This window comes from Drosophila kikkawai, chromosome X (assembly GCF_030179895.1).
Source record: "Drosophila kikkawai strain 14028-0561.14 chromosome X, DkikHiC1v2, whole genome shotgun sequence".
Classification (NCBI taxonomy): domain Eukaryota; kingdom Metazoa; phylum Arthropoda; class Insecta; order Diptera; family Drosophilidae; genus Drosophila; species Drosophila kikkawai.
Window position 1 is genome coordinate 19,935,954 of NC_091733.1, and position 27,330 is coordinate 19,963,283.

The 27,330-nt window shown below is 44.5% G+C and overlaps 3 protein-coding genes across 4 annotated transcripts in view; 1 reads left to right on the forward strand and 2 right to left on the reverse strand.

The window, feature by feature from the left end:
- Positions 1–20,152: 20,152 nt before the first annotated feature.
- LOC108084326 (3'-5' exonuclease Snipper-like) lies at positions 20,153–21,112 on the forward strand. Its single transcript, XM_041774811.2, has one exon. It carries the CDS (start codon positions 20,270–20,272, stop codon positions 20,969–20,971), a length of 702 nt encoding a protein of 233 aa, XP_041630745.1. The 5' UTR covers positions 20,153–20,269; the 3' UTR covers positions 20,972–21,112.
- A 3,485-nt stretch (positions 21,113–24,597) lies between these two features.
- LOC108084359 (uncharacterized) overlaps positions 24,598–27,330 on the reverse strand; it is a 57,409-nt gene continuing 54,676 nt past the window's right edge. For both annotated transcript variants that reach the window (XM_017180538.3, XM_017180530.3), the window contains one exon: positions 24,598–26,937. In XM_017180538.3, the coding sequence (XP_017036027.1) occupies positions 26,553–26,937 (385 nt within the window). In that variant the 3' untranslated portion in view covers positions 24,598–26,552. The remainder of the gene's footprint in view (positions 26,938–27,330) is intronic.
- On the reverse strand, positions 26,256–26,537 carry LOC121502076 (uncharacterized). Its single transcript, XM_041774810.1, has one exon. It carries the CDS (start codon positions 26,535–26,537, stop codon positions 26,256–26,258), a length of 282 nt encoding a protein of 93 aa, XP_041630744.1.

Below are 27,330 nucleotides of genomic sequence, written 5' to 3' on the forward strand. Positions count from 1 at the left end.
AAGTTAAGAGCACGTTATTTATTCTCTTAATTACGATTCCGCTGCGAGTGCTAACCTTCGCTCTCCTGCTCTGTGTTCGCCAGTTACGGTCTTACGCAAATTAAAGAGTAAAGATGAGTGCAACCCATTACTTGCGAATACCGTATCTGAGCTGTGCAGCCCAGAGAAATATCGTAATTTGAGTGAAAAATTCGTTTGCACTAACGTAAATCCACCTCCTGCTGATTCTGTTCGCCTGGTACTTGACTCCCAACAGTTAATGAATTTGTACTGAAAATTTAAAAATTGAAGTTGGGTTTTTGGCTACAACAACAAAACTGTTGTACAACAACACAGTTTTACAACAAAAACATGCTTTTTCATAGTTTCCCGAAAATTGTAGAATAAATTTCTATATTCTCAATTTTGAGTAACTTGAAAACAAACAGCAAAAGAGTGAATGTGAGCTGATGCGCTGATCCGAGTGCTCTCTCTCTTTGCTCTTTGATTCCCAAAAGATCGTAACTGGCGAGCATAGAGCCTGAGAGCGAAGACCGTAGCTGACGTGCAGTTCTGAGCAATACGGTAATTTGAGTTGTTTTATTCATTGCCCCTGAAGAGCCATTGAGTCAATGAGTTATGGTAATCGCTGCTCTCATGCTCTCTCTCTCCGTTTCGAACAACGTTCGAACACAGAGACCGAAAGCTCAGATGAGCTGATCTGTGGCAAAGAGTGAAAACAATGAGTGGAAGTATTAACATTGAGTGAAAATATTGATTTGCACCAATGTAAATACACCTCCTGCTGATTCTGTTCGCCTGTTACTTGACTCCCAGAAATGAATGAATTTGTACTGAAAATGTCCAAATTGAATCCGTTTCATTGCTACAACAATAAAAACAATATTTTTACAATAAATACATTTTACAACAACAACAGTTGTTCTTTTTCATTGGGTCTTTGAGTTATTTTAATCGTTGGTCTCAAAGAATCAACGAGCTGATCTGTGCAATGAGTGAGAAATGTTGAATTTGAGTGAAAACAATGCTGTGCACTCATTTCGGCTCTCTAAATCCCAGAAGACCGTAACTGGCGAGCAAAGAGCAGGAGAGCGGTAACTGTAGGTCACTAGCAGCTCTTAAAATCCATTGAGTCAAAGAGTTATGGTAACCGCTGCTCTTCCGCTTTCAATAATGGTCCGTCTCTCCGTTTCGAACAACTTTCGAACATTTTTCGAACACAGAGCGGTAGAGCTTAGATGAGCCGATCTGTGGCGAAGAGTGAAAACAATGAGTGGAAGTATTAACATTGAGTGAAAATATTGATTTGCACCAATGTAAATACACCTCCTGCTGATTCTGTTCGCCTGTTACTTGACTCCCAGAAATGAATGAATTTGTACTGAAAATGTCCAAATTGAATCCGTTTCATTGCTACAACAATAAAAACAATATTTTTACAATAAATACATTTTACAACAACAACAGTTGTTCTTTTTCATTGGGTCTTTGAGTTATTTTAATCGTTGGTCTCAAAGAATCAGCGAGCTGATCTGTGCAATGAGTGAGAAATGTTGAATTTGAGTGAAAACAATGCTGTGCCCTCATTTCGGCTCTCTAAATCCCCGAAGGCCGTAACTGGCGAGCAAATAGCAGGAGAGCGGAGACCGTAGCTGACGTGCAGCTCTGAAAATCCATTGAGTCAAAGAGTTATGGTAACCGCTGCTCTTCCGCTCTCATAAATGGTCCGTCTCTCCGTTTCGAACAACTTTCGAACATTTTTCGAACACAGAGCGGTAGAGCTTAGATGAGCCGATCTGTGGCGAAGAGTGAAAACAATGAGTGGAAGTATTAACATTGAGTGAAAATATTAATTTGCACCAATGTAAATCCACCACCTGCTGATTCTATTCGCCTGGTACTTGACTCCCAGAATTGTATGAATTTGTGCTGAATCTGGCCAAATTAAAGGCTTGTTTTCGCTACAACAATAAAAACAATATTTTTACAATAAATACATTTAACAACAACAACAGTTGTTCTTTTTCATTGGGTCTTTGAGTTATTTTAATCGTTGCTCTCAAAGAATCAGCGAGCTGATCTGTGCAATGAGTGAGAAATGTTGAATTTGAGTGAAGACAATGCTGTGCACTCATTTCGGCTCTCTAAATCCCCGAAGGCCGTAACTGGAGAGCAAATAGCAGGAGAGCGGAGACCGTAGCTGACGTGCAGCTCTGAAAATCCATTGAGTCAAAGAGTTATGGTAACCGCTGCTCTTCCGCTCTCATAAATGGTCCGTCTCTCCGTTTCGAAAAACTTTCGAACACAGAGTGGCGAAGAGTGAAAACAATGAGTGGAAGTATTAACATTGAGTGAAAATATTGATTTGCACCAATGTAAATCCACCTCCTGCTGATTCTGTTCGCCTGGTACTTGACTCCCAGAATTGTATGAATTTGTACTGAATCTGGCCAAATTGAAGTCTTGTTTTTGCTACAACAATAAAAACAATATTCTTACAATATATGCATTTAACAACAACAACAGTTGTTCTTTTTCATTGGGTCTTGTAGTTATTTTAATCGTTGCTCTCAAAGAATCAGCGAGCTGATCTGTGCAATGAGTGAGAAATGTAGAATTTGAGTGAAAACAATGCTGTGCACTCATTTCGGCTCTCCAAATCCCCGAAGGCCGTAACTGGCGAGCAAATAGCAGGAGAGCGGAGACCGTAGCTGACGTGCAGCTCTGAAAATCCATTGAGTCAAAGAGTTATGGTAACCGCTGCTCTTCCGCTCTCATAAATGGTCCGTCTCTCCGTTTCGAAAAACTTTCGAACACAGAGTGGCGAAGAGTGAAAACAATGAGTGGAAGTATTAACATTGAGTGAAAATATTGATTTGCACCAATGTAAATCCACCTCCTGCTGATTCTGTTCGCCTGGTACTTGACTCCCAGAAATGTATAAATTTGTACTGAAAATGTTCAAATTGAAACCTTGTTGTTTCTACAACAATAAAAACAATATTCCTACAATAAATGTATTTAACAACAAAAACAGTTGTTCGTTTTCATTGGGTCTTTAGTTATTTTAACCGTTGCTCTCAAAGAATCAGCGAACTGATCTGTGCAATGAGTGAAAAATGTTGAACTGCCGTTTTTTTAGGTTCTTTAACAGTTTATAAATGTATCTAATATTTAAAGTAAAAACCATGACCATTGGTTTTATGGATTTTGTGTAATATTACTTGAAAGTCGATAGAAAGTCTCATATCTTTTACAAAAAAAAACTTTAAATTAGTTTGATTCTGTAATCAGGAATCCTTGGACAATTCACAATCGGATTTGTATTTTTCGATTTTTGCAACGCTAATTGTTCGAAAGGCCCCACTGTGCGGCGTCCATTTAACGGTATTTGGCCTTTGGTAATTTATGGGACTGCAGATCCGGTGGAAAGCTGGGGAAGATGGTCATAGGAAAAGTTGACAAGGAACTCAAACAATTGGATACATGAGGGTCAAAAATTTCTGCCTCGGCTAGCTGTTAATTTTCCATTCAGCAATATTTTTAATGGTGATTTTAAATGTTGATTTTGACTCTTAATTTTAATGTTAATTTTAATATTAATATCTTGCGCAAAAGAGCTGCCCTGCTAAGTACACCCAACGGATTTGCGAGAAGAGAAAATCAAGAGAGCAGAAAAAAGGCAGCCAGCGGAAATCACAAAATAAGCAAATTGTCTGGCAAAATAAAAATTGCTTCCGGACGCAGCGATGTCCTGCAGGACCTACTTGTTGCTTCGCTCTTTATTTATGTACATAAAATGTTCACAGTTGAAGTTGAAGTTTATTTGCTGGTAAAACCAAATATCTCTCTTCCGTTTCCCTCCACCCCTGGATCTAGTCCCAGTTCCTGCTCCTGCTCCTGCTCCTGCTCCGGCTCATCCATGTAATTATGCCAAGCTCTGACTGACTGACAATGGAAACCCTAGTAGCGTGCTTTGATCTAACAAAAACAAATTGGCGGGCACACACACAGGTGAAGCCGAGCGATGACAAAAACGCCACCACACCTCCAATTATTCATCGGTGGCTATTAGAGCCCGCCTGGAGCCGGAGCCGGAGCCGGAGCTGGTGCCACGTCCTAATGAGTTGCCTGGCAGCCTTTGGACACTGAAATGCGAGTGCCGAGAGCCGTTGCTCCTCTGTGATTTTCACAGGAAAATAACAATGGGAGCGGGGAGACGGAGCTGGAGCATGTGTGTCTCTCTGTGTTTGTCTTGTTTTTCTGGTTTATTGGGCTAATTCAATAACCAGGAAAACCCAAGGCTGGGCAGGCTGTCAGGGAGGTGGTAAAAAATGGAAGGGAAATGTGCACACTCACGCACACACACACATGACAGTTATCTGGCCACAGGATTTCCGCTTTAGATCATCACAGGCAATGGGATGTCCTGGGAGGCCGCTGGCTGTTCGTTCGCACTCAATCAGATAGCAGCTCGGCTCGAAGGAATTCGGCAAGCCGCAAGTGCGGATGTCCAGGGACTCATCTTTCGCTCCTTTGCATGTGTTTTAATTTGGCAGGCGCACTAAATCAATTCCCACTCCCTCCCAGCAGACACACACACACGAGTTTATAACTTTATCGGGCATAACGAGTGCATTATCCTGGCACAGGCTGGCACATGTCCCTCCCCTCTGCCTTTGGATGCGGCATTTAAAAATAACTTTAATGGAAAATTTATCGACCAGACAGCCGATGTCTAGAGAGGGGATGGGGCTGCTCCTGCTCCTGCTCTTGCTCCCGCTCCTGCTCCTGCTCCTGTTGCTGATCCAAACAAGGAGATAAGCAACGCACAAGCACAATGCCAATGGAAGCGTGTGTAGGCAGTAAATCGCCTGAAAAGAAATCAACAAGGATATTATGTGTGTGCCTGCCCGTATTATCCTGGAGCCTGGCTTTGCTGGCCATTTTGCAGGTTGATTTCCCCCTTTGTTGCGGCCCGAGCCTTTGTGTTATTCCCCAGCAAAAACATATTAAGACATTTTAGTGCCGTTTTCACTTCATTAGTTTCGATTTCGAATGCAGCCGAAGGGTAAAAGGAGCTTGATTTTGAGCTGGAGAAGGAGCCAATCGATGAAAGGATGATGATGCACATGCCTCCCTCCACCAACTCCTACATTTTTATGAACTAATCCCAGCTGGCACAGCCGGTTCTAGCATCAAAGTTCACACTTTCAGGAGCCCAGGAGCCACTTAATTATGCGTCAGCCATCTTGGGGCTGGAGTCTAGGCACTAACTTGGCAAACTTTTGCCAAGAAAAACTCCCCCAGGATGCTCCTCCTCCCCCACGAAAAGAGACCTTAATCATGGCGCGGGAATTATGAAATGTGCAGCGTAACTCCCAAGGAAACTTGTGGGAAAACCATTAGGCTAATGTACTGGACGCAGGAGGATCCTCCCGACAACTGTCTGTCTTTCTTTCTTCCTTTCGTGCTTTCTTCTGGCCAAAAGAAGCGCTCACCTTGACGCCCCATCAAGATGAAGTTTTTGGACCAACAAAAGACACAAGCACAGGATGGACTAGGACCAGGACCAGGCACTTAACCTAATAAGGATGCGGAGGGTATGAAGATGACAGAACGTTAAGTAAACGCCATTTGAGCCACTTGAGCGGGCAGGGCAAAAAGTTTTGAAGAACTCGCATAAAAATGACAGGCGCAGGCAGGACTCGACTTCGACTTGGACTTGGACTAGGGCTCCTCTTTTGTCTGATTTGATGAAGACGTTACCAGAAGAAAAAAAACAGAAGAAGGAGGGAATTCCGCGACAATGACAACAAACAAGGATGGAACAAGGACGAAGGACGAGGCAGGCGGACAGGCGGCAAACAAAGATGCAAATCCGCTTAAGTATCTTGCAATGATTGCCGTCAACGAGGATGCTGTGAGGCTGGGGCCGCCTTTTGGGGGATGCTGGCAAAAAAAAAAATGAAAGTCCTCTTCCGCGTCCGCATTCCCATCCTTGTGCTCTCCTCGCCTCGGCGAACCACTTAAAGTGATCAAGAAGGATTCACAGTTTGTAAAATGGAATTTTATGGCTTAGTTGGGGGGATGGGCCAAGGCGAAAAGGAAAATATTTTTGCGCGGCCGAAGGGAAAAGTGAACAAATCACACCCCATTACAAAGGACTCGCACACACACTTCTTTCTCAAGGAAATTCCTTAGCAAGGACCCAGCCTGTTTTTGCCCCCAAGTGTTGTTTCTTTTTTTTGTTTCCTCGCCGATTTGGAGCGGCTTATCGCGCGACTTCATTTGAATATTTCCGAGGACTCGTCCTTCTCCCCCGACATTGTTTATGCATTTGTTAATGTTGTAACGGAGATTTTTTACGAGTGGAGCGGCATAATAACAATAATGAAAAGCTATTATGAGACAGGAGACCGGAGAGCGGAGCCCGAAGCTGCAAAGGAACCAAGAAGAAATCCAGTTCGACACGCCGACGGGCCACCACGTGCCATTTGGCCATATTAGGCGAATTAGACAGGAGTGAAGGTGGAGTGGGAGTCCTGGCGATAAAGGACCAACTGGGATTGGGAGGAAAAAAAATAGACTTCATAATTCGCCTTTATAGCCGCTAATGGCAAATTAGGCGACACTTTTGCGCCACACGAAGGGGGGAAATTGAAAATAAATGATGGTTCCGCAACAGATTTGAAATTTATAAAGAAAACTTATTTATTTTGGAAGATCAGGTGTGGTGCCAGGATCTCCTCCCCCTTATGCCGATTGCCGCCTCTTTTGTTTTATCTCGACTGGGAAATTCTTTTGACTTGGGAAATGTGCGCATGAATAAAATTAAGTTGATGGCGTTGCCGTTTCCATTTCCATTTCCGCTTCCTGCCAGCGACTTCCAAAGAGAGAGATGAAGCACTCGAGGGAGCCCGGCTCGACGGGCTCCTGGCGAGGCTGAAGTGCGCATGAAAAGCCACTCGAATGCCATAAGAATCATTAAAAATCGTTTGTTTTCCTGTTTGTGCTCGCGAGTGGATTTTGTGGTAATCAGAACAACAACAGAGCGAGACTTGGCGAAACAAGTGCCAAGAAGGACGACGGAAGGAGCAACAAAAGTACAAAAAATACAAAAAACGGTGAGGCAAGAAAGCATAAACAAAGGCCGAAATGAATTAGACAACTTAATTATAAATGAGCGAATGGCAGACAAAGGATTTTCCGCTCATTGTTGCCCCGAAAAATCCACAAAACTCTGTTTACTCACTCATTAAGCGACGCTGCCTCGTCCTGGCCTTGGCTCAGCCTGAAGTCCTGCTCGAAGTCCTGCTTACAGCCTGGAACACCCTGAGACGGAGCTGCCAAGAACAACAACGGAATTAACAAGTTAAACAGTCAACGAGCTGACTTCGCAATGACGAATGCCAAATTGAATGCAATTACCAAAATAGGCAAGAGGACTTCCTTTGCCATTGTCCTTAATTGAGTTACTTCGATTGCTTTTATACCCTTGCAGGGTATTCTTATTTCAGTCAGAGTTACTACAGTTAAGGAGTCTGTTGTGACCCTGTTGAACATATATATTCTTGATCCAGCATTAACAGTAGAGCCAAACTGACCATGTCCGCCTGTCCTTCTGCTCATTTCTACGCAATCTAGACCTTCAGTTTTGAAGCTTCACATAAAACTAAGCATATTGTCGGTCAGATCGGACTGCTATATCATATAGCTGCCATAGAAAAAATCGAAAAATGTACAGAAAGATATATAACTTTGAATCAAAGTTTAAAAAAATTGTTGTTTACTATTTAAAATGAACGTTTTTGAAATTTTTTCGAAACGTATAAAAATATGAACATATTTTATATATTATGAATATTGATAGATTCTTCCAATTGCAAACTACAAGGGTATACAAGCTTCGGAGTGCCAAAGTTAGCTTGCTTCCTTGTTTTTTATCCTGTTCCCTGTTTATTTTTCTACCGAGCCTTTAATGAAATGGGCTTTACAATTTAATCTCGCCAGGATATACATATGTATGGTACATAGTTCTGGCTTCAGAATTGTGACATTTGTTGCCGGCACAGAGGAGCAATGAACCGGCTTCTATTTACTTGCATATATCCACTATGTACATAAAGGACACTCGCACATAGTGTCCTTGTGCGACTGTCATTCGATAGCTTACGCTCTGGTGGGCGGAGCCTGGTCCTGGCCCCGCCCACGCATATCAAGGACATAAAAATCCCCTAAAAAGGAGGAGCCTCGCCGCGCCAGACAGAGAGAGAGAGGGAGAGAGGGAGAGAGGGAGAGAAAGAAAGAGAGGGAGAGAGAGCGAGAGAGGGATGGAATAGAGAACACGAATAGTGGCAACGGAACGGAATGAAAACGAACTACAAAGGACACTCGGCTCTCGCGGGCCGCGAAACAAAACGGAATTGAGACAAAAGTCGACAAGTTTTGACGTGTTTGCACTCGCCTGCGTTTTTGTCCTTCGCTCCTGTCACACAAAGCGAGTCAAGCAAATAAACACACACATCAGGAGCAGGAGCAGTCGAGTGTTTGTCACTTTGGCGACATGTGTGACGGCGACGATGGGCCAGGAGCAGCAGCAGCAGCATCATCATCATCATCATCATCATCATCATCGTCCTTGGGCATTGTGCGCTCAAAAGTTTCTGCCGCAGACAGGCCTGAAAGTGGAGCCTCACCCAATAGGAGGAAGGGTAAGCCAAGGATGCAGGAGCCAGCACCCAGGACTCGACTCCTGTTGTGGCAGCTGTCTCGCAAGGCGCAACACGTTGCTCTGAAGACGCTGCCAGCCTGCCTGCAGCACCGACTTGATCCTTTGCCAAGAGGTCCTTCGGCCTTCGGCCGTAGTAAATTACTTTTTGTTTATCAAGCAGCACAGCACAACCAACACACAACCAACACACACACACACACACTCCGAGATTTGCATAAGGATGTGCTTATGATGTGCTCGGATTATGGCCCAATGGACTGGAGCGGGAGTGACAGCCAGGACTCTCTGCCAGGATGCCGAAATGCCGGAATGGCTATCTAGACATCTACATAATATTAAGACAAAGCTCGTTGAGCCGTAAGACGATTTAATCGAGCTGAAATAATGGACTAAGGCACCGACACGGACACGCACTCGAGTCCTTTATGAACTTGTTGAAGGTGGCACTGCCCGCCCCCCGAAGCACCAAGCCTGAATCCTTGCCCCCTCGCCCCTCCAAGGATATTTCGAGCTTATGCAATGAACCGAATTTGATGCCCCTATCGAATTTATGGCTTATCTGATTTCCAACAATTAAAAACAGATACCCAGGACCAGGACTCCTCCCGCTCTCTAAGCCGGGCTCCCCCTGCCTCGCTGTCTCGCTTGGCAGCGCTTTAATGCAATCAAAACATTTATAAAGCTTTAGACGCCGCGCGCCAAAGACAAAAATTCGGTGGTTGTTGTTTTAATTAGATTTCCAAGGCTCAGCTCTTGCCAGGACGACTGTCTAAATTGCCACAGCTGTAAGGGGTTAACGTTCACGTTTGCAGCTACCCCAACCCCTGGCACTTAACCCCTTAGGTAGATTAGGTAAAGGGGTGGGTAACGAAGCAGCATTATCCTGTAATATATTTCGGTAAAAGAGTAAAAGAGAGCATTTACAAACTTCAAAATTTATAAATATATATGCTGGAACAGCCGAGTCGATCTAGACATTAGTCTACCTGTCATAGAAACGATTGGAAAATATTTCAAAATATTTACCTTGGTAATTTTTACCATATTTTTAACTGCGAAATATTGTATGTTTTTTTAAGATTATAATATAACGGCATTACCAGCCCAGTCAATCTAGACACAGATTTGTCTACCTGTCATAGAAACGATGGAAATCTTTAGACCAATATTTTAATTTTGATTATTTCCAAAATAGTTTCATCATCGAAATATTGTAATTTTGTAAGATTATAATTTTAAGATGTAGTCGGATGACTACCTAATATACTTGACATAGAAAGAATTAACAACAAAATCATTAGAGTGTAAAGCCTGCTCTTGAGCCAGCGTTACGCATCTTAGAACTTTATATAGCTTTTCTTTAACTTTATACCATTAAACGCATATAAGGAAACGTATAACCAGAATTGATTTCAATTTAATTAAATCTTAAAGAGTGTTGCATTTCAAGGAACATGCAAGATACTCACCAATTTCCTCCTTAGAACCCAGCATACCCCGAGCTAGTAAGGGGTATGCAAAGTACGAATAATCTGCTGCCGGCAATCTCGGCGCTGAAGTGTGCCGCGCTGCCGACGTCGCTGCCAACGAGCGGAGCCGCTTAAATTAATGAAGAAATAAAGACGCACGAGATTTACGCGCTTAGGTGAGCCCAGCTGGAGGAAGGGGCCCGGGGGCGAAACGGGGTGAGTCCTCGCCGAGGAGGACACGAAATATGCAGAGCGAGATGTCGGCGAGATTCGTGAAATGCCGCACAATGGCTCCCAGGGGCACGATAAAAATCGAATTAATAAGAGTTCAGCGTGGATGGGCCTGGAAATGTCAAGCCAGCGAGGCCAGAAACCTACACCTGCAGGACACACGCACACCCGTTCGTTCGTTCGTTCGTCCGTTCGTCTGGCATTTGTGTACATGATTATTTTTATTGCGTTCCAACTGAGATTCAAGAGTAATTAGCCCAGCCGAAGGGTTGTCCTTCTAGGCGGGGAGTCCTTGCCATCCCTAGTTGGCCACTTGGCCTGCATGGCTGTTGATCTGGCAGCCTAATTAATGCTTTTGCCGGTGGCAGCTCGGTGCCACAGGTGTTTGGCCAATGGACACAAATCACGCACGCCCGGATCATGGCTTGTCCCCCACTCCCAACACCCACGCATGCACACGTACTAATACGTAAGTAAATTATGACAAATGTCCTTGACAGCCTCGTCGTCGTCGGTTATAACCCTTTGCGTTTATCAAATGGCCTTCGCAGTGGAGAGTAAAGTCCTGGCCAGCGGTGTTAGGTGTGTGTGTGTGTGTGTGTGTGTGTGTGTGTGTGTGGGGGAGAACACATTTTGTGGCAGCTGTAACTAACAACAACATGCACACAACAAATTACCCATTTAACACACAGCAACAACAGTTGTCGGAGGCAGACAGACAGCAGCTATGCCAATGGGTGCCCTAACATTACGGGGGATTCCCCCTATATATAGAGCCTGTCTATAAAGATTTCTTGCGGGAGGATACTAAACTTTCCTTGTTTTTATTTTACATTTAGGAAATGGTTTTAGGAGGTGATTTTAACTCCAAAAAACGTAATTTTCAAAATAATTATTATATAACATACATTGAAAAAAAAAAGAAATAAATAAATAACTTGCAGAACCAGTAATTCATCCTCATGCAGATCGGTGTTGTTGTTGAATAATTGATGAATTACTAATGAAATTAACTTGGGCATGTCTTAGGCTGTCATTTGTGACAAAATCAGCATCAGTGAATCAGCTTATCATAATCATTTCAACGATTTAACAACAAATCATCAACGATTCATCAAAGATACATTACCATTTTATCAACGATTAAGGCCAAGAAAATTGGCTTAATTCATTTATTTAGGTTTGTAATGTTTTGTTTTAACTTTTCGTAATTCGTATAGAGTCTTCCGAGGTCGTTGATAGCAAAACTGACAGATCTAAGCATGCTGGCTTGTGTAATTATTCAATTCAATTAATTCCGCTTATGCCTTTTGGCTCAATCCTGGGACAGGGACTTTGGCCAATATCCTTGACTCGCCTCGTTGTCCAGCAGTCATTTCCGCTTCCGCCTGTCGCCCCGCAAGGCGCTCATGAGTGTCCTGCGGGTGTGGCCCGCTTATCTGCTTGAAATGTGTGTGTGGGTGTCTTTTTTTTTTTTGTTTTGGGTCAGAGCCTGGGGCTCGGGAACGAGCAACAATTTCAACTATCCATAGCCAGGCCGAAGGTCCTCCGTGCTCGGTTTTCGGTCCTTTTGCCTGGGCAACAACTTCTCCGCATTCCTGACATACTTCTGTGGGCCGAAAACTTTTGGCCGGCTTTTGTTTTGCGGCCAAATGTGAAATCCTTTTGATACCAGCAGCAGCAGCGGCTGGAAACAAACAAATTTCATTTATTTTTTAATAAAGTTATATTTGTTGTTAGCATTAATCCGCTCGGCATTGCTCTGTCCGTGTGTCGCTGTCCCTGTTTGTGTTTGTGTTTGTGTTTGTCCATGTCCAACAATGGCCGCTTCCGTTTCCGCTGGCCAAGACAAAAAAATGGAAGAAAGAAAGAAACAGCCAAACAAATATTTCAAATTGCTTCAAAAATATCAGCAAAACAAAGGCTGCAAGATGGAAAAACGAGAGACGAGATCCGGAAAATGGGAAATGGGAAACGAAAAACGGAAACTGCAAATAGAAAATTCGTGCAAAACTTTTGCTGGCTGGCCTGGCCTCAGTTACAAGATATGCTTGATGTGTGCGTATCCTTATCACTTCCGTCATAAATTTCATTTTTCCTTTATATTTCTATTAAAAACTAGCAGGATGTGTGTGTGTTTTTTTACTTCTTCTCTCCCATAAATCAAAAGGCAAGCCGGAGGGGAGCATAGACAAACATGAGCAGCAAACTAAATCGCAATAATGCGAGTATGAAAAATAACAAAAGGCCAGTCGGCATATCCTGGTCTGTGTCCCCGTCCTGTTCTGTCCCGTCCTGTCCCTCAAGCCCAGTGCAATCTGGCACGTGCTACGTGATCTCCTCGCAACACACTCACGCATGCAAATGTGGCAACATTAGGATTTTCAACAGGACAAACCGTCCCCGGTTTTCTTTTCTTTTTATCGCCATCTTGGCCTGCATCGTTTGTCATTATTTAAATTCTTTTTGACATCGCATATGAAGTTGTCTCCGGCGGAGGTGGATTTGGTTAAGGGACTAGGGACATGGATGCGGCTGCTGCTGCTGCTGCTGCTGTCAGCGATAGTCCCTGGGAGTTGTCAAGTGACAACTTTTCTAATGTGACGCACATGAAATTAAATTAAACGACAAACTCAACGGCTTCTGTGGGCTGTGTACGTGGCCGTATTTTGATGATGGTTTCCAGGATACACTTGCTCCTCATTCAACACGGGGATAACAAGTCACTGGCGAAGGTTTAATGATAAAAATATGATTTTTATGTCTGGAGAAGGGAGTCTAGAATGTAGAGAAGAATCTATAGTCTCAGGGGAAGAGAATCTAGGATCTTGGAATCACAGAGACTCTTACAAACCCAAATCTTCAAGGCCTTGTTTTCTTCCACTTTCAAGTGTTTCAGAAAGTGAAAGCCACTCAAGCAGCAGTGTCCTTTGTTAGTACAGAATCCTAAAAGATAGTTTGGTAAATGAAAATCGAAACTGTACCACCTCGAAGCTCTATACAACCTACTCGCAGCTACTCCCAGCTTTTCCCCAGAACAGAAGACAACTCTTCCCAATTGGAACACCAAACAACTTGCAACATTAAAAAGATAACACACACAAATGTGCAGCAATAAAAAGCAGCGGCGGGGTAAAAATTAAATGTGCCACTTATCTCTGGCGCAAACTTTAGAACCAGAGTACCCCGGAGAACAGCGGGTGGCCTGGAGATCGGGTCCATCTCCTCCACCACCAGCGAGCGGCAGACAATGCCCAGGTATCGTGGACGCAATCAGCAGCAGCAACAGACCGCCAAGATCCGGGGAATGTTTGAATTGCTGTCATTAAAATGTTGACAAAGGCGCAGAAAGGTGTAAAAGCCGCAGCCCCTGATTTCCACAGCCCACAACCCACACCCAAGGACCCCAGCGAGAGACCCCTTCCCCCCCTCAGATACAACCACAACGGCAACGGTTTTTGGCAGTTCCGAGTGTAATGTTTGGGCTCGTAATGAGTTTTGTTAATGTGCCGGCCACAAATGTGGAATATTCATATTCCTATTCGCATTATGGCCAACATAGATATATATAAATATGTATATATATTCAGGTATTTGCCACATTGCAACTGACAGGAAGCTGAGCCCCGGAAATAGGTTTAGGTTGTGATAAATATAACGAACATTTTGTACGCTATAAAAAGGAGGGTAATTGTTGTCAAATTTCCATTTGTGAAAGAATCACTTTGTTTATAAACAACGAAAGATAAAGTCAGCATACTGGCACAAATTTGTACCTGAACTTGCCCTGAAAAAGCCACCTTTCGCCCTATATTTAGCTTATAAATATATGTACCTATAATCCTTGTACATCAATATCACATTTTAATAAATATAAAGAAAACTTACTATAGATTTTACATCTAATAGTTCCAAAACGAACCCCATCAAACAGGACATGTACCCGATGTTCACCGACTTTGGCTGGCATTCCTGGCTTTGGTAGAATTTCAAGTGGCACATCGCCTCCACCACCACATTTCTTGGTTCTTCTGGCAGGGACCAGGACGAGGACCAGGACGAGAACGAGAACGAGAACGAGTGTGACCCTTGAAAGCGCCAATCAAGTGGCTGGGCTGCTCTTACATGCGTAATTTGCACGCCAAGTGGTCGAGACCCCTGTCTCTTTCTGGTAATTAAATTTTGTACCGGCAGGCCGGCTGCCGGCAAAGTGTGAAAAGCATAAAAAGCATCGTGGCTGGAGACCCAAAAATGTTCAACAATTCACACGCCGTGCTAATTAAGCGCTCTCCAGCTCGCACACTCGAAGGACCCTTCTTCAGCTTCACATCCTGCGTGTGATTTCCATATTTTGATAAATTTTGATGAGGTGCAGTGGCAGTTGAGAGACCGAATGTTGGCATTAGCCCGGAAATTAACTCAATAATGACTTGCTTATGTGTGTCTGAGTGTGTGGACCAGGAGATAACGCCGCTGAAGGACGAAAACTATGCGCCCTGAAAAGTAGGCAATGCCTGCGGAATGGTCACCCTCTAAGCCCTCTAATTGCCGCAGGCACACATGTTTATTTTAAATTAACGACGTCATAAATTAAACATAATTATTGTAATGAGCCCGAGTCACATTAATGAGCCCCGCCTGAGACACAACAATTCAACTTGAAATTTATTAATTTATGACCATGTGTGTGTGTGTGTGTGTTAGGCCCCCAATTAGTGGGCGCGAAATTCGCGCAATTAAATGCACCTGATGGTGGTCTCGAAGCAGGAGCGAAGCGGGGAATTCCTCCTCCCCACTAGGCCCAAGCACAGATGCAGAGACACATTAATCACCAGGTGGACAGGGGGCGGACTTAAGCTCTGGCCGCGATTTGCGATGCGGATTTGTTTACTATTATGTGCCAGGTGGATGCCTAATCTCTATTCGCAGAGTAGAGCGAGGAAATATCGAAAGGAGCCGCAGAGAGTCGAATAAATTACGGGGTCAGCGCTCAAGTAAATAGCAATAAATTAAATTTACATCAATGTGAATAAACCCGAGACAGGCAAAAGGAATTGTTTTTCCTCGGATTTTGGACGGGGCGGCGGCAGCGGGGGGGAGGGTGCTTTAAGTAAACAAACAAACAACAATGAAACCAAGCAAACAAACAGACAGCCAAACAAGCAAACAAACAGCGGCAACCGGAAAAGCGGCGAGCAGAGAGCGGAAAAGCGAAAAGGAAAAGCGACCAAGGCAAAAGGCACTCTCAACACTCAATACACACGGGCCACCCTCCTCATTCCACCTCCTCCAAATGGCCAAATGAAATTTTAATTTTTTTCTTTTCCAGCCTTTTCCTATTTTTTCCCCCTCGTATTTTTAATGCCCGGCTCGGTGACTCAAGATGTGGCCAGGGCGGGATCCGTGGCGATTATGCACGGTAAATCATTTCGACATTTTCCCGTCCATAAGCACGTAATTTGACTTGATTTTTTAGCCGCCGCCGGCGGTCATTTGCCTTATTGACTGCCGCCTCAGCCTAAAGCTGGGTTTTGGGTTTGGGTTCTTGGGTTCTTGGGTTCCTGGGTTCTTGAGCTCTTGGGTTCTGGCTTGGACTGGCCCACGACTTCGCATATAATTGCGGTTAATTAAAGCGTGATTTCTGGGCGGCGGCGCCAAGTGAGCGTTAAAACAAATGGGGGACACTCTGACCCCCGCGGCGGGGGTGATGCTCTTCGATAAGGAGTGATCTACGATGGCCGTCGGGGATTTATTTATATTTTTCTTTGCTGTTTTTCCTGGGACTCTTTAGCTCAACCTTCCACTAGGAAAAATATTGTAGTTTCAGGTTTTAATAATATTAAAATTATTTTTATTTTAAGGATTTTTCTTTTCGTTTTTCTCTCTTAAATTAAAAGACAACTTTACTTGATTTTTCATGGATAATTGCCTGAAAATGTAGGGTGGTTTTTTTTGTGGTGCTGCATCCTGTTGGCATTGCCGGTGTTTGCTGTTTGCTGCGGTGTCTCATGGCGAGCCTTTCAAGTTTCCACACAAAAAATTGATTATTAATGATGGAAGAAAAAAATGGGAATAAAAAAAGAAACCGTAGCGACGCTTGAAAAAAGCGCAAAGAAATTAATTATGGAAATTACTGGGCCTGTCTCGACTTCACCCCCACCCTGGTCGTAGCCTAATCGGCTTGTGGTTTGATTTATTTAAATTTGGGAAATGGATTTTTTTTTTTTTTTTGTTATATTTTCGCTTGTTTCTTTTCAAGAGCTCCAGAAGGATGCTGCTGCCGGGGGGCAAATAACAATTTATTTTCATTAATTTGTGCCTTAACCCCTTTTGAGTTCATTAGGAATGCAGGCTGCATGGCCGCAGCAGAGAGTGTCCTTCGTACGTAGTCAACCCTTCCGCTCCTCCTCCGGCATATCCTTGTAATTATTGCAATCTGTTCGATTTTGGGACACGCTCGACGCCCGCGAGACCGTTTTGCAATTTGGAAATGCAAATTAATTGCCACATGGCCCGGCCGGGAACGCGTCCTGCCAAAGTGTTGCGGCATTAGCCGTGGCCATTAAAGTAAATTGTAATTGGTAATGCCATTTCTGGGAGATGGAACAGAGATCCAGGACTGCAGGTCTTTGTGTCCCGGGGTGGCTTTACTTTCCCTTCTCCCCTTCCTTTCTTTTTTTTTTCGTGTTTTGCCAATATTAAAAGTCATAATTCAATTTTATTGCAAATGTTTCAGGTGCCTTAATCATTTCTAATATCCTGGCCAGCTCTCTCCCAGGACGCCTATTCAGTGACTCGGCTTCCGCTCCACTCATAAATACTAATTTCACAGGCAATAAAGGCGCAACATTTGCCAGGCCTCGCAAGATCCTAGCGCCTCCTCACGTAGTCCTGTTTCTGCCATTTCGATTGCCGCCAGACATTTGCCAGATACGAGTTGCAGATAATAATGGCCGTGGCAATTTTTAATGGATTACTTATTCGCGAACCAGCTGAACCGGGGAAAGGGAGTTTCCTTGCAGGATTTTCACGGGATAACTAACAGGAGAAGGTTCTCCAAATCGAATTGAATGGAGTTTGAGATGAGGATTCTTCTCTCAGCTTAAGTTTTTGTAAGATGAACATGAGATAGAGACTAGGTTTAGTTGAAAATTTACATTTTTATATAGTATGTAGTATATTACACACTCTTTTCTCTCTCTTGCTTTATTAATAATCAAAAAAAGATTCACAATTCAATTCGAAACCGGTTATTGGAACTTAAAACTTATCATAACCCCTTCGCCTTTCCCTTTCAGCTAAGCAAATAGTTGGAGGCCACTAATTAGCAGGATACCCAAGGATAGATACACCCACATCAGTTGCAGGCGCCAGTTCAAAGAACACATCTACCCCTTCTCCAAGCCAACAAGTAGCCAATGGCCAGCAAACAAATCCGGCGTTAAGATAAGCAAAGCAGTCCAAGAACTAACTCCCCAGCAGGACGAACAGCAGATACTCTGCTTCCACATATAGTAATGATGATTGCGAAAGGGAATCCACAAATGTCCTAGCTCAAGCTCAGGGTGAGTGTGCGTGTATGTGTGTGTGTCCGATTATGCGTAACGGTTCATTGCCTGGCAGGGGCAGGAGGCGCCAGGACTCCGTCTAATCACTGTCACATGCAGGCGTCGCTTACGCATTCAAAGCAAAGCGAAGCGAGACAAAGGCCGGACAATGCACCAAGGCAACAGGAGGAGGAGGAGGAGATGGAGGGAATAAGGATGGGGTTGGGTCTGGGCTGAATGGTGGGTGGATGGACAGGGACTGGGGCCAGTGGCCTGCTGTTAATTCGATTAATTACAACAATCAGCGGCATGTTTCATGTGGCAGCGACAGTTCGCTAAAGGCGCAGGAGCTTAACAAATTGCCCGATGCTAATGACACGTCCCAGCCCATCCCGAGTGCTAGTCCAGCTCCTGTGCCAGCTCCTGCGCCTGCTCCTGCCCTTGCTCCTGCCTCAGCTTCCAACAATCGAAGCATAATGACAATGATAGATTTCCCAATATCTGTCATGTTTATGGGCTAAACAAAGGCAACGGGGCGGAGAAACCCAGCGCTCGAAGAAAGCTGCAACAACGAAGGACATAATTGGATATAACATTTATACGCAATCATCGACAGATTGCAAAACGATTAAGCCAACCCTCGTCGAGGGCGGTGGCAAGTTGGGCGCAGACACCAAATAATGGATGCCCTGAAACAGTAATAGGTGTCTTATATCCAAATAAAGTAGAATAAAAGTGTTTATAATACTTAAATGTAGAATGAAACGCTTGAAAAACTCTTAAAATATAAAAAGGATACGAGTACTAATGGGTTTCTTATAAATGAAGTCAAAAGCAACTCTCATTAGGCTGCAGAATAAATTTAAACATGACCTGCTTCAATTTACAATTTTTAAAATTTAACTAGAATATATTTTATATAATTTATATATATTTTAAAATTTAGCTAGCAAACCTCATTGAAAAGCCATCATGCCCAGCTCCACTTTCCCCTTCAGTTTTGGAGTCTTTCAAGCTGGAAAAGCTGAAGGGAAAGTAAATCTAATCAGGCAGGGGAGCAAGCCAATGCTCACCCCTCCTTTTCTCTCTCTCTTTCTCTATTTTTTCTTGGCCCAAAACAAATGCGGGCGGGTCCGAGTGGGCGGCAGTTCATTTACTGTTCAGTTTTTCGCTTTTCGACGAACAGAAACAATCAACTTAATTTGGCGCCCGCTGAAAGCCCTGTGGCAGATAAATTAAGTCATTAGTTCGAGCCGGGAGGGTGGCTCCGTCTCCGTCTCCGTCTACGTCTCTTGGATGGACTTGGCAGAAGAAAGTTCCCAGAGCTAAAGTGGAAAATAAATTGGCAAACGTTTGTTTTGAGATTAACCGCGATTAGAACGTGGCAAGGCGGTGGCGGAGGGGGTTGGTTGGGGAATGGCAGCAAATGTTGCCATTATTTGATAAGCTCAAACATAGACACGGACCTTATAGCCACCCCCCGTGATATGTGCGTGTGTTTGTGTAAACAAATGGCAAATGCGAGAATAATCGTAGGAGATTAAAAAGTTTCATGTGCCCGCACAAAGGCAAAAGGGATCCTGGGACAGGACTGTAGCTCTGACGCGAGACAAATGAGTGGCGCACGTGAAGCTTCCAATCCTTAGCGCTGTCCTTGGGCCTAACTAATTTATGGCGCCAGCATACAAATTACCCCATGGCTTCGCGTTCACCCCATCTCAACCCCAAAGCGGCCAACTTGGAACTATCCCCCCCCCCAGTCTGGGTGAGCTCACTAACTCCCATCGCCTGGCACAATTAAGACCCAGCACACACTGCCAGATAATCCCACGACTGAGCATATATTCATCATTCGGAGATCATTAATTAGCCAGTTATGTGGGCTGTCCAAGGTAACGACGCTCGTCCCGAATGCTAGAGCGGATTTCGGTTTCAATCTGCATTTCTGGAGAAAGAGGATGACTTAGTTTAAGCTCCAGTTAATGTAGTAGAAAAATTATATTTATTTTATATTAAGATTTAATTCCAAGACAGGTAAATGATGGTATTTAGTCAGCAGGACCTAATCTGGTCTTCCAATTTGATGGTGACTCTCTGGCTTACAAATCTAGTAAAGGTTTATCGAACAGTCAAATATCGAACAAAATATAGCTGCAACATCATAGATAGCCTGGCTCAGACTGGCAAAGCTACTGGGCCTGGTCGAAACGATATTTGTGAACGGAGCCCATCCAGAACAATTCAGATCAAGTCCCAAGGACTCTCCAAACGAAATCGCTGCCAGAGTAATGCCTTCGGTGGGCAAAGAGTCCAAGGCCATGCAGCCCTATAGCTATGTAATTGCCGTGGACTTTGAGGCCACCTGCTGGGAGAATCAGCCTCCGCCGCACTACCGCAAGTCGGAGATTATCGAATTCCCAGCTGTGCTGGTCAACCTGGAGACGGGCAAGATCGAAGCCGAGTTCCACAAGTACATCAAGCCCTTCGAGTCGCCGCGCCTGAGCAACTACTGCACCGAGTTGACCGGCATTCAGCAGCACACCGTGGACACCGGGGTGCCGCTGCAGACGGCCCTGATGATGTTCCACGAGTGGCTGCGCCAGGAGCTGCCGCTGCGCCAGCTCAGCTTGCCCAAGATGAGCGAATCGAACATTTTGGGCAACTGTGCCTTCGTCACCTGGACGGACTGGGACTTTGGCGTCTATCTGGAGAAGGAGTGCATCCGTAAGCGACTGCAGAAGATGGCCTATTTCAACCAGTGGATCGATGTGCGGGCCATCTATCGGTCGTGGTACAAGTACCGCCCGGCCAACTTTGGGGATGCACTCACCCACGTGGGCCTGGCCTTTGTGGGCAGGGCCCACTCCGGCATTGATGATGCCAAGAACCTGGGGGCCCTCATGTGCAAGATGGTGCGCGATGGAGCGCTCTTCTCAATAACCAAGGATCTGACGCCATACCAGAAGCTCAATGCCAACTGCCTATTGTGAAAGCCTCGGGAATGCCAAGAGCTCCTGAATAATGATACTCGACAATGTCTAGATTGTAGGCTTTAAAACACGGAATTCGGAATACACAGGCCTACAATTTGGGAATAAATAAAATCCATAACAAATACATAATCAAAAAAAGGCCAGGTTATCTAATTGTGTAAATATTATGGATCTTGTATCTTGTATAGTATAGTTATACCATACAATGGACTCTTAATACTCATATCTCTCGCTATAATGAAATTCTAGTTACAGATCCTATCAGATTAGCTTAGATTGTTTATACTTAAGTGTACGGAAATAGCAATAAAAACATATAATATAAAACAAGAAAGGAAGTTAGATATATTTTTTATTATCTACTGTTGATACAGCTTAAGATTATATTATTCATAGGGTACAAATGACTCCTCATTGCATTGCTTCCGATTGTAAATATAATAATACTCTTTAGGTAAGGGTAAGCAATACCTGTGTAGATAATTACAAGTTTGTTTAGTTGGGCTGGTAAATGCCTTCGTTTCCGCTGAACAGGATTCCACGGCTCAAGCAATTATTGCCCAGTCCAACTCCATTATGGCCGGAACTCGAGCCTTTGGGCCTGGCTTTAGCGGGTTGTGCACTTTGCTGCATGCAGTTGGAAAGTTTTTAATTAAATCATGAACCTGGCCACACGTGGCAGGGGGTGCAAGTTGCAACGGCAAGCGGGCGGACAGGGGGTGACAGTGAGCAAGACGAATAGCTGCAGCAACAGAAAAAGGAAGCACCCTTTCGGGTGCAGGAACAGGAGCAGGAGCAGCACGTAGTAGTAGTAGTTTGTCTGCATCAGATAGCCAACTCCAAACTTTAGGGCAGGCGGGAAAAGCGCAGCCTGCTAGAGAAAGAGAGCGATAGAGATAGAGAGACAGAGAGTGAGAGAGAGCTGTTCGTCCTGCTGTTGGTCGGGTGACGCCTCCTGCGGCTAACAGAGCTCTGTTATCTAACAGCTTGGCTTTTTTTTGTTTCTTGGCGCCTTTCCTTCGGCACTCGTGGTGGTGAGTTGGGGGAGGGTGTCCTTGGGGCCACGACTAAAGTGGGCGTTGCCATTTGCCACGCATCTCTCTCGCTCGCTCGCGCACTGCCTCCTGCCCAGTCCTCCTCGGGTTGACTTCGCCTCTCCTCAAGACGAAGAACCAAGAAAACGACAATGACAACGACGCTGATTTGACATTTGGCCACTCCTAAGGCGTCCCCCTCCCTACTCCGGCTCCTGTTTTGGTGGGGACAACCCCCACTTGACATGTGGGTCAGGATATGGCCAGGACATTGCTTTGGGCAGCTTGGCTGGGGGGAGGCGGCGTCCCTTTGATTGGCCCGGGGCATCCGGCGTGGGGCAACGCATCGCATATTTATGGCCTGGCCCCAAGTGCATTGTGAACTATGCGAAAACTATTCCATTGCCATCACAATCGCAATTTCCACAGGACCACAAGTGTCCTTAGGAGACCCGCAGATCCATCCACTGCAGCTTAATAATGCCCAACAAAATCAGAATTTGGATGTTACTTTGACTACTTTTAGATTCTGTGATTGGTAATACAAATACAAGCAATGGTACTCCTCCCTTTCCGGATCTTGGAAGAAAATATAACATCAGGAGGAATTACTCTTAAGAGTAGCTTCCTTTCTCGTTATACCCTTGCAGGGTATTATAATTTCAGTTAGAAGCTAGCAACGCAGTGAAGGTATAGATAGAAATACATATGTAAATATAGATCATATACATATATTCTTGATCAGCATCACAGCTGATGATCCTGCATTGCGATGATCCTTCCAGTAACTTTGCAACTTAATTAAAATAAAACTTAAGATTGCTTCTTTTGCTTTAACAACTTCTAGCACCCAAGTCTGTGAGGATTAATAATTATTTTAACTAAAAATACATTACACAAATATTTTACAAGTTTCGTTATTGCCTTGCCTAGACTCTCGGTGTTCTTCGTCACTACTTGGACCGTGACAAAGGTACATTGCCTATGAAACTGCATTTGGAGCTAAGCCCTGAGAGCCAAGTAATAATATTTACACGGGATTCCGGAGTGAATCGGTCATGCCACTGAACTAATTTGCACAAAGCAATCCGAGGACCTAAAGTTATGCCAGGTGGAAGCAGTAGAAACTGGAGCAGGAGCAGGAGCTGGAGCTGGAGTTGGAATATTCAAGCAAGGTGAATTCTGGAATTTCCACTTTGAAGTTGACACAAGCTTGGCTTTGGCAGTGGCGAGTGTTGTCGCATTACAATGCCGTGGGAGTAGCTGCACAAGGGTATAGGGGATTTGGGATTGGGAAAGGATATGGGGGCACCGCCGCAGCTTAGACAAATTGTTTCTTATGCATATTTTTCGCTTAGCGCTGTCGCTGTCGCCGACGTTGTCATAGCATCTGGTGAATTATGCCGAGTATTTGCGTAATTAAAACATGAAAAGAGTTTTGTCGCAAACCCGTTTAATTAAGGGGTTGCCAGCTCTCCTCTGAAGTGGCCTTGCCGTCAACCGAATTTAATTGCCTTCGAGCAGAGTCGAGCAGAGTCGAGGCTGAGGCTGAGGCTGAGGCTGAGCGAAGCAAAGCTATTTGGCAATGCCAGCGATTTCTCATGGCTTATCATAATATTTTTTCCAAGGCATTCCTCACCCCGGATGATTGACAGGACCACTCCATCTCCTCATACCCAGGGACCGTGCTGAATTGAAACATTTATTTTATTTATTTTTATGGATTTTTATGGCGACGACAACGAAATGGAATAGGGCCCCGCCCAAGGCTGATGGGCATTTTGCGACAAGACAAAAGACATTTTCATAAGCACTGATTTCGATACCGAGATACTGATTATGACACCAGTCGGCAAAGACAAAGGGACCCGGAGATGGAGCAGGAGCAGGAGCAAAGGCAGGAGACGTAACCACCCCCGCATAGCTCAGCCCACCCTCGTGTGTCCTTTGAACAAAAGTGCTGATAAGCAGCCCAGGCTAAAAACTATGCAACGTCTAAGTTATAGTGGAGTCGCCCCCCAGGGGAAGGGGACTGGGTGTCCTTTTCCACATGTGCACAAAATCGAAATCTATAAATGACTTTTATTATTATGGCCTGCGGCGGCGGCAGCGACAACGGCTCCTTGGATATCCTTATACCCGAGACCAATCCCATTGCCTTCCTGGAAAGACGGGCAAAGTTTTGCGGTATATATATTGAAAAGATCCGCTATCTCCATGGCAAAGTTTTGCGGTCGTCGCAGACAAAAGACGCGTGTTCCCTTTTAAAGTTTCATTAATCAATGCTTCACGGCATGTCCTGGCGGGGTGTGGTGGCGTTTTATTATTTCAATTGCGGAGCACACAGCTCTCGGCTATCAGCTCTCAAAAATATGAAGCATCATTTATCAGGCCTCCTCCTCGACTCCCTGGCTGCCGGCTGTCTGGGTTGTGGATTTGGAAATTTGGCAACAACAATGCCGTGATTAATGGCCGTCAAAAGCGAAAGAGTCAACAAATGTCAGGCGACAGGAACAATCGATGATGGCCGGGGAAAAACCCCCGAATCTCCCTCAATCCCCCCCTGAAAAAAAAACACAACTGCTGTCGTTTAATTTTTTCAAATGTTAATTACATTTATTGTTTCCTTTTTGCTTTACCTTCTCACGTTTCTCTTTAGTTTTGATTTCTTTCATTTTGCATTTGCTTTTGCTGTTGCTGTCCCGAAAAAAAACACCCACACACATTGAGCCGTTGCAAGGACAATATAAAGCTTAAGATGCGTAACGCAGCCTAATCCTTACACCGTTCTTGGCTTGAGTATGCGGTGTGTGTATGTGTGTGTGTTGTTATTTATATATGCACGTATATATGTATAAGTCTAAGCGGGGATTTGTTTATCTTACATTTTAGATATTTTTGATTTTTTTCTTGTTATAATTTAAACTTTATGCGGTATAAAAAAAAAAAGAGGGAACGAAGAGTATGGGAAGTTATCGCTCTTACTTAGATCTGATTATTTCGATTATTACGATATACATTTAACATAGTTGTTTCGGTAATCGATAGATAGGTAGTATTGTTTATCTCTCGCTTATACACACACTTTGGTTTCTCCCGATCCGCTTTCCGTTTATTCGCTAGCCCCGATCGAACGCTAATTACGCATATATTTGTGATTAGTGTTACGGTTAATAATAAAAAAAAAAAAAAGGATTAATAAATACACCCATATTGTAACTAGCTTGCTTGGTAATAGTTATATATAGTTATACATACACGCACACGAATATCCTTAGACTTAGGTTCTATACATTTACTGACCGAAGATCTCTCCTCCTCCTCCTCCCCCCATCTACATCTATACATCGTTCGCCTTGGAAAGAACATTCATTCTGCTAACCCTCCTGTAGCCTCGCACTAAACTAAACTTAAATAATAATCAACAACGTTGCTCCAACAGACTTAAAATGGAATCAGAACAAAAATCATGTGTGCTTAAGTCGTGTGCAGAATGTTTCAATATTTACACATCAAAGTTCACTTTGCCAATTGCCGCGATCACTCAAGTTCCTCGCCTGCCTCTCCAGATTTTCATTGCATTAATGGAGACGAAAAAATTTATCGGTGGGGATGAGCTCAACCAAGGATCTAGTAAGAGCAAGACGAGTAACGCCAGAGATCGCTCTCTCTCTCTCTCATTTTACGCTCTTCAAATGCTTGACCGTTATGCATCTTGTTATTATCAAGGTCCTTGGCTTTACTCTCTCGATTTCTTCACTTCCCTTCCCCGGACTCACACTCTTCACTCGCTTCACTATATATTCCTTCGTTCGTTCGTTTATTTTTTAACTTTTTGGCACTGCTTTGAATTTGTTTTGGCACCGCACGCTTCGAGCGTGAAAATAAAATTATTCATACGCATATACATAGATAAATACAGTATATCTATAAAAGGATAAAGAAAAATCTGAGATAAATGAGGCTCGCGCTAAAAATTCAACAGTTCACAAAGAAAGTTATTTACAGGTCTCGAGGGGACACAGAAAGTAAAATGGAGAGAAAAAAAATATGTCGCTTAGATTTTTTAGGACCTACAAATGTCTGCAACTTCAGCAAGCGATTTGCTTAAACGCTAACTTAAAAATAACGCATTTAAAACTATAAAACTTGAACTCAGTCAAAGCAAACGAAGATTTCAATATCGATTCAGCATCTGCATCTGTGCTTCTCTGCATCCTTTCCTCGGTCTCCTCGGCGTTTTTCGCTCAGTTGCGATTGTAGAACTTTCTTTGGTAGCGCTTGCAGCCGCTGCCGATGCTGCCAACGCCTCCTCCTGCTGCTGCTCCTCCTCCTCCTCCGCCTCCAGAGGATCCTGCTCCTCCGCCCAAACCCAGGCCCATGCCCATGAGCTGCTGCTGTTGCTGTTGTTGCTGGTGCTGGTGCTGTAGTCCAAAGCCGCTGTAAAACTGCTGCGTTGCCGCACCAACTCCCAGGGCTCCCACACCCAAGCCCACTCCAGATCCTGTCCCAGCTCCAGCAGCGCCCATGCCCAGGGCTTTATTTTAGCTGGACGCTCCCAGTTGATTCTTCATGTGAGCAGCGGCGGCAGCGGCGGCTGCTGCTGCGGCAAACGGCGAGCCGCCGCCAGTCGGTGTCTGCGGACCGTTGTTGTTATTGTGATCGCCGGGTGTGCGTGGGCCATTGACCATGCCCACATTGACGCCGACACCGACACCATTGACATTGGTGCCGGGACCGCCGCCCAGAAGTCCGCCGGCAGCATTTTGACCACCAGTCGCTCCCGTGGGCGAGCCCTGGCCCAGCGAGGAGACATGGCGCTTGAGCATCGGATGATTGGCCATCGAGGCGAAAACCAGCCGCTCCTCGTAGTCATACTCGCAGAGTATTTTATTCTCGCACAGGTAGAAGCGGTCGCCCACGCAGAATCTGTAATGGAGAGCATAGAAAAAAGGACACTGGTTAGTATGGGTTTTTCTTTCAGGTTGAAGGGAGGAAGTGGAAACGATTTTTCCACACGCTTAGGCAGGGGACAATGGCGACAATTGACAGCGGTTACTGTAGATGAAACTGAAACAAAAGGCGGTACAACAGGAGACGAGACGGAATAGTAGCAGGAGCAGGAGCAGGAGCAGGAACAGGAACAGGACCACTTCTGGGACCAGGAAGTCAGATAAGCCTGGCAAGATGTCGCTCTGCTGTCAGCAACAGTTTGTCCCCGGGTTACCCTATAGTCTGAGCAAATAAAGTTGCCATGCGAGCCCGCCCCTTGTCAAAATATTTATGTTGGCACCTGTTCAGAGGACAGAGGAGCTATAGCTT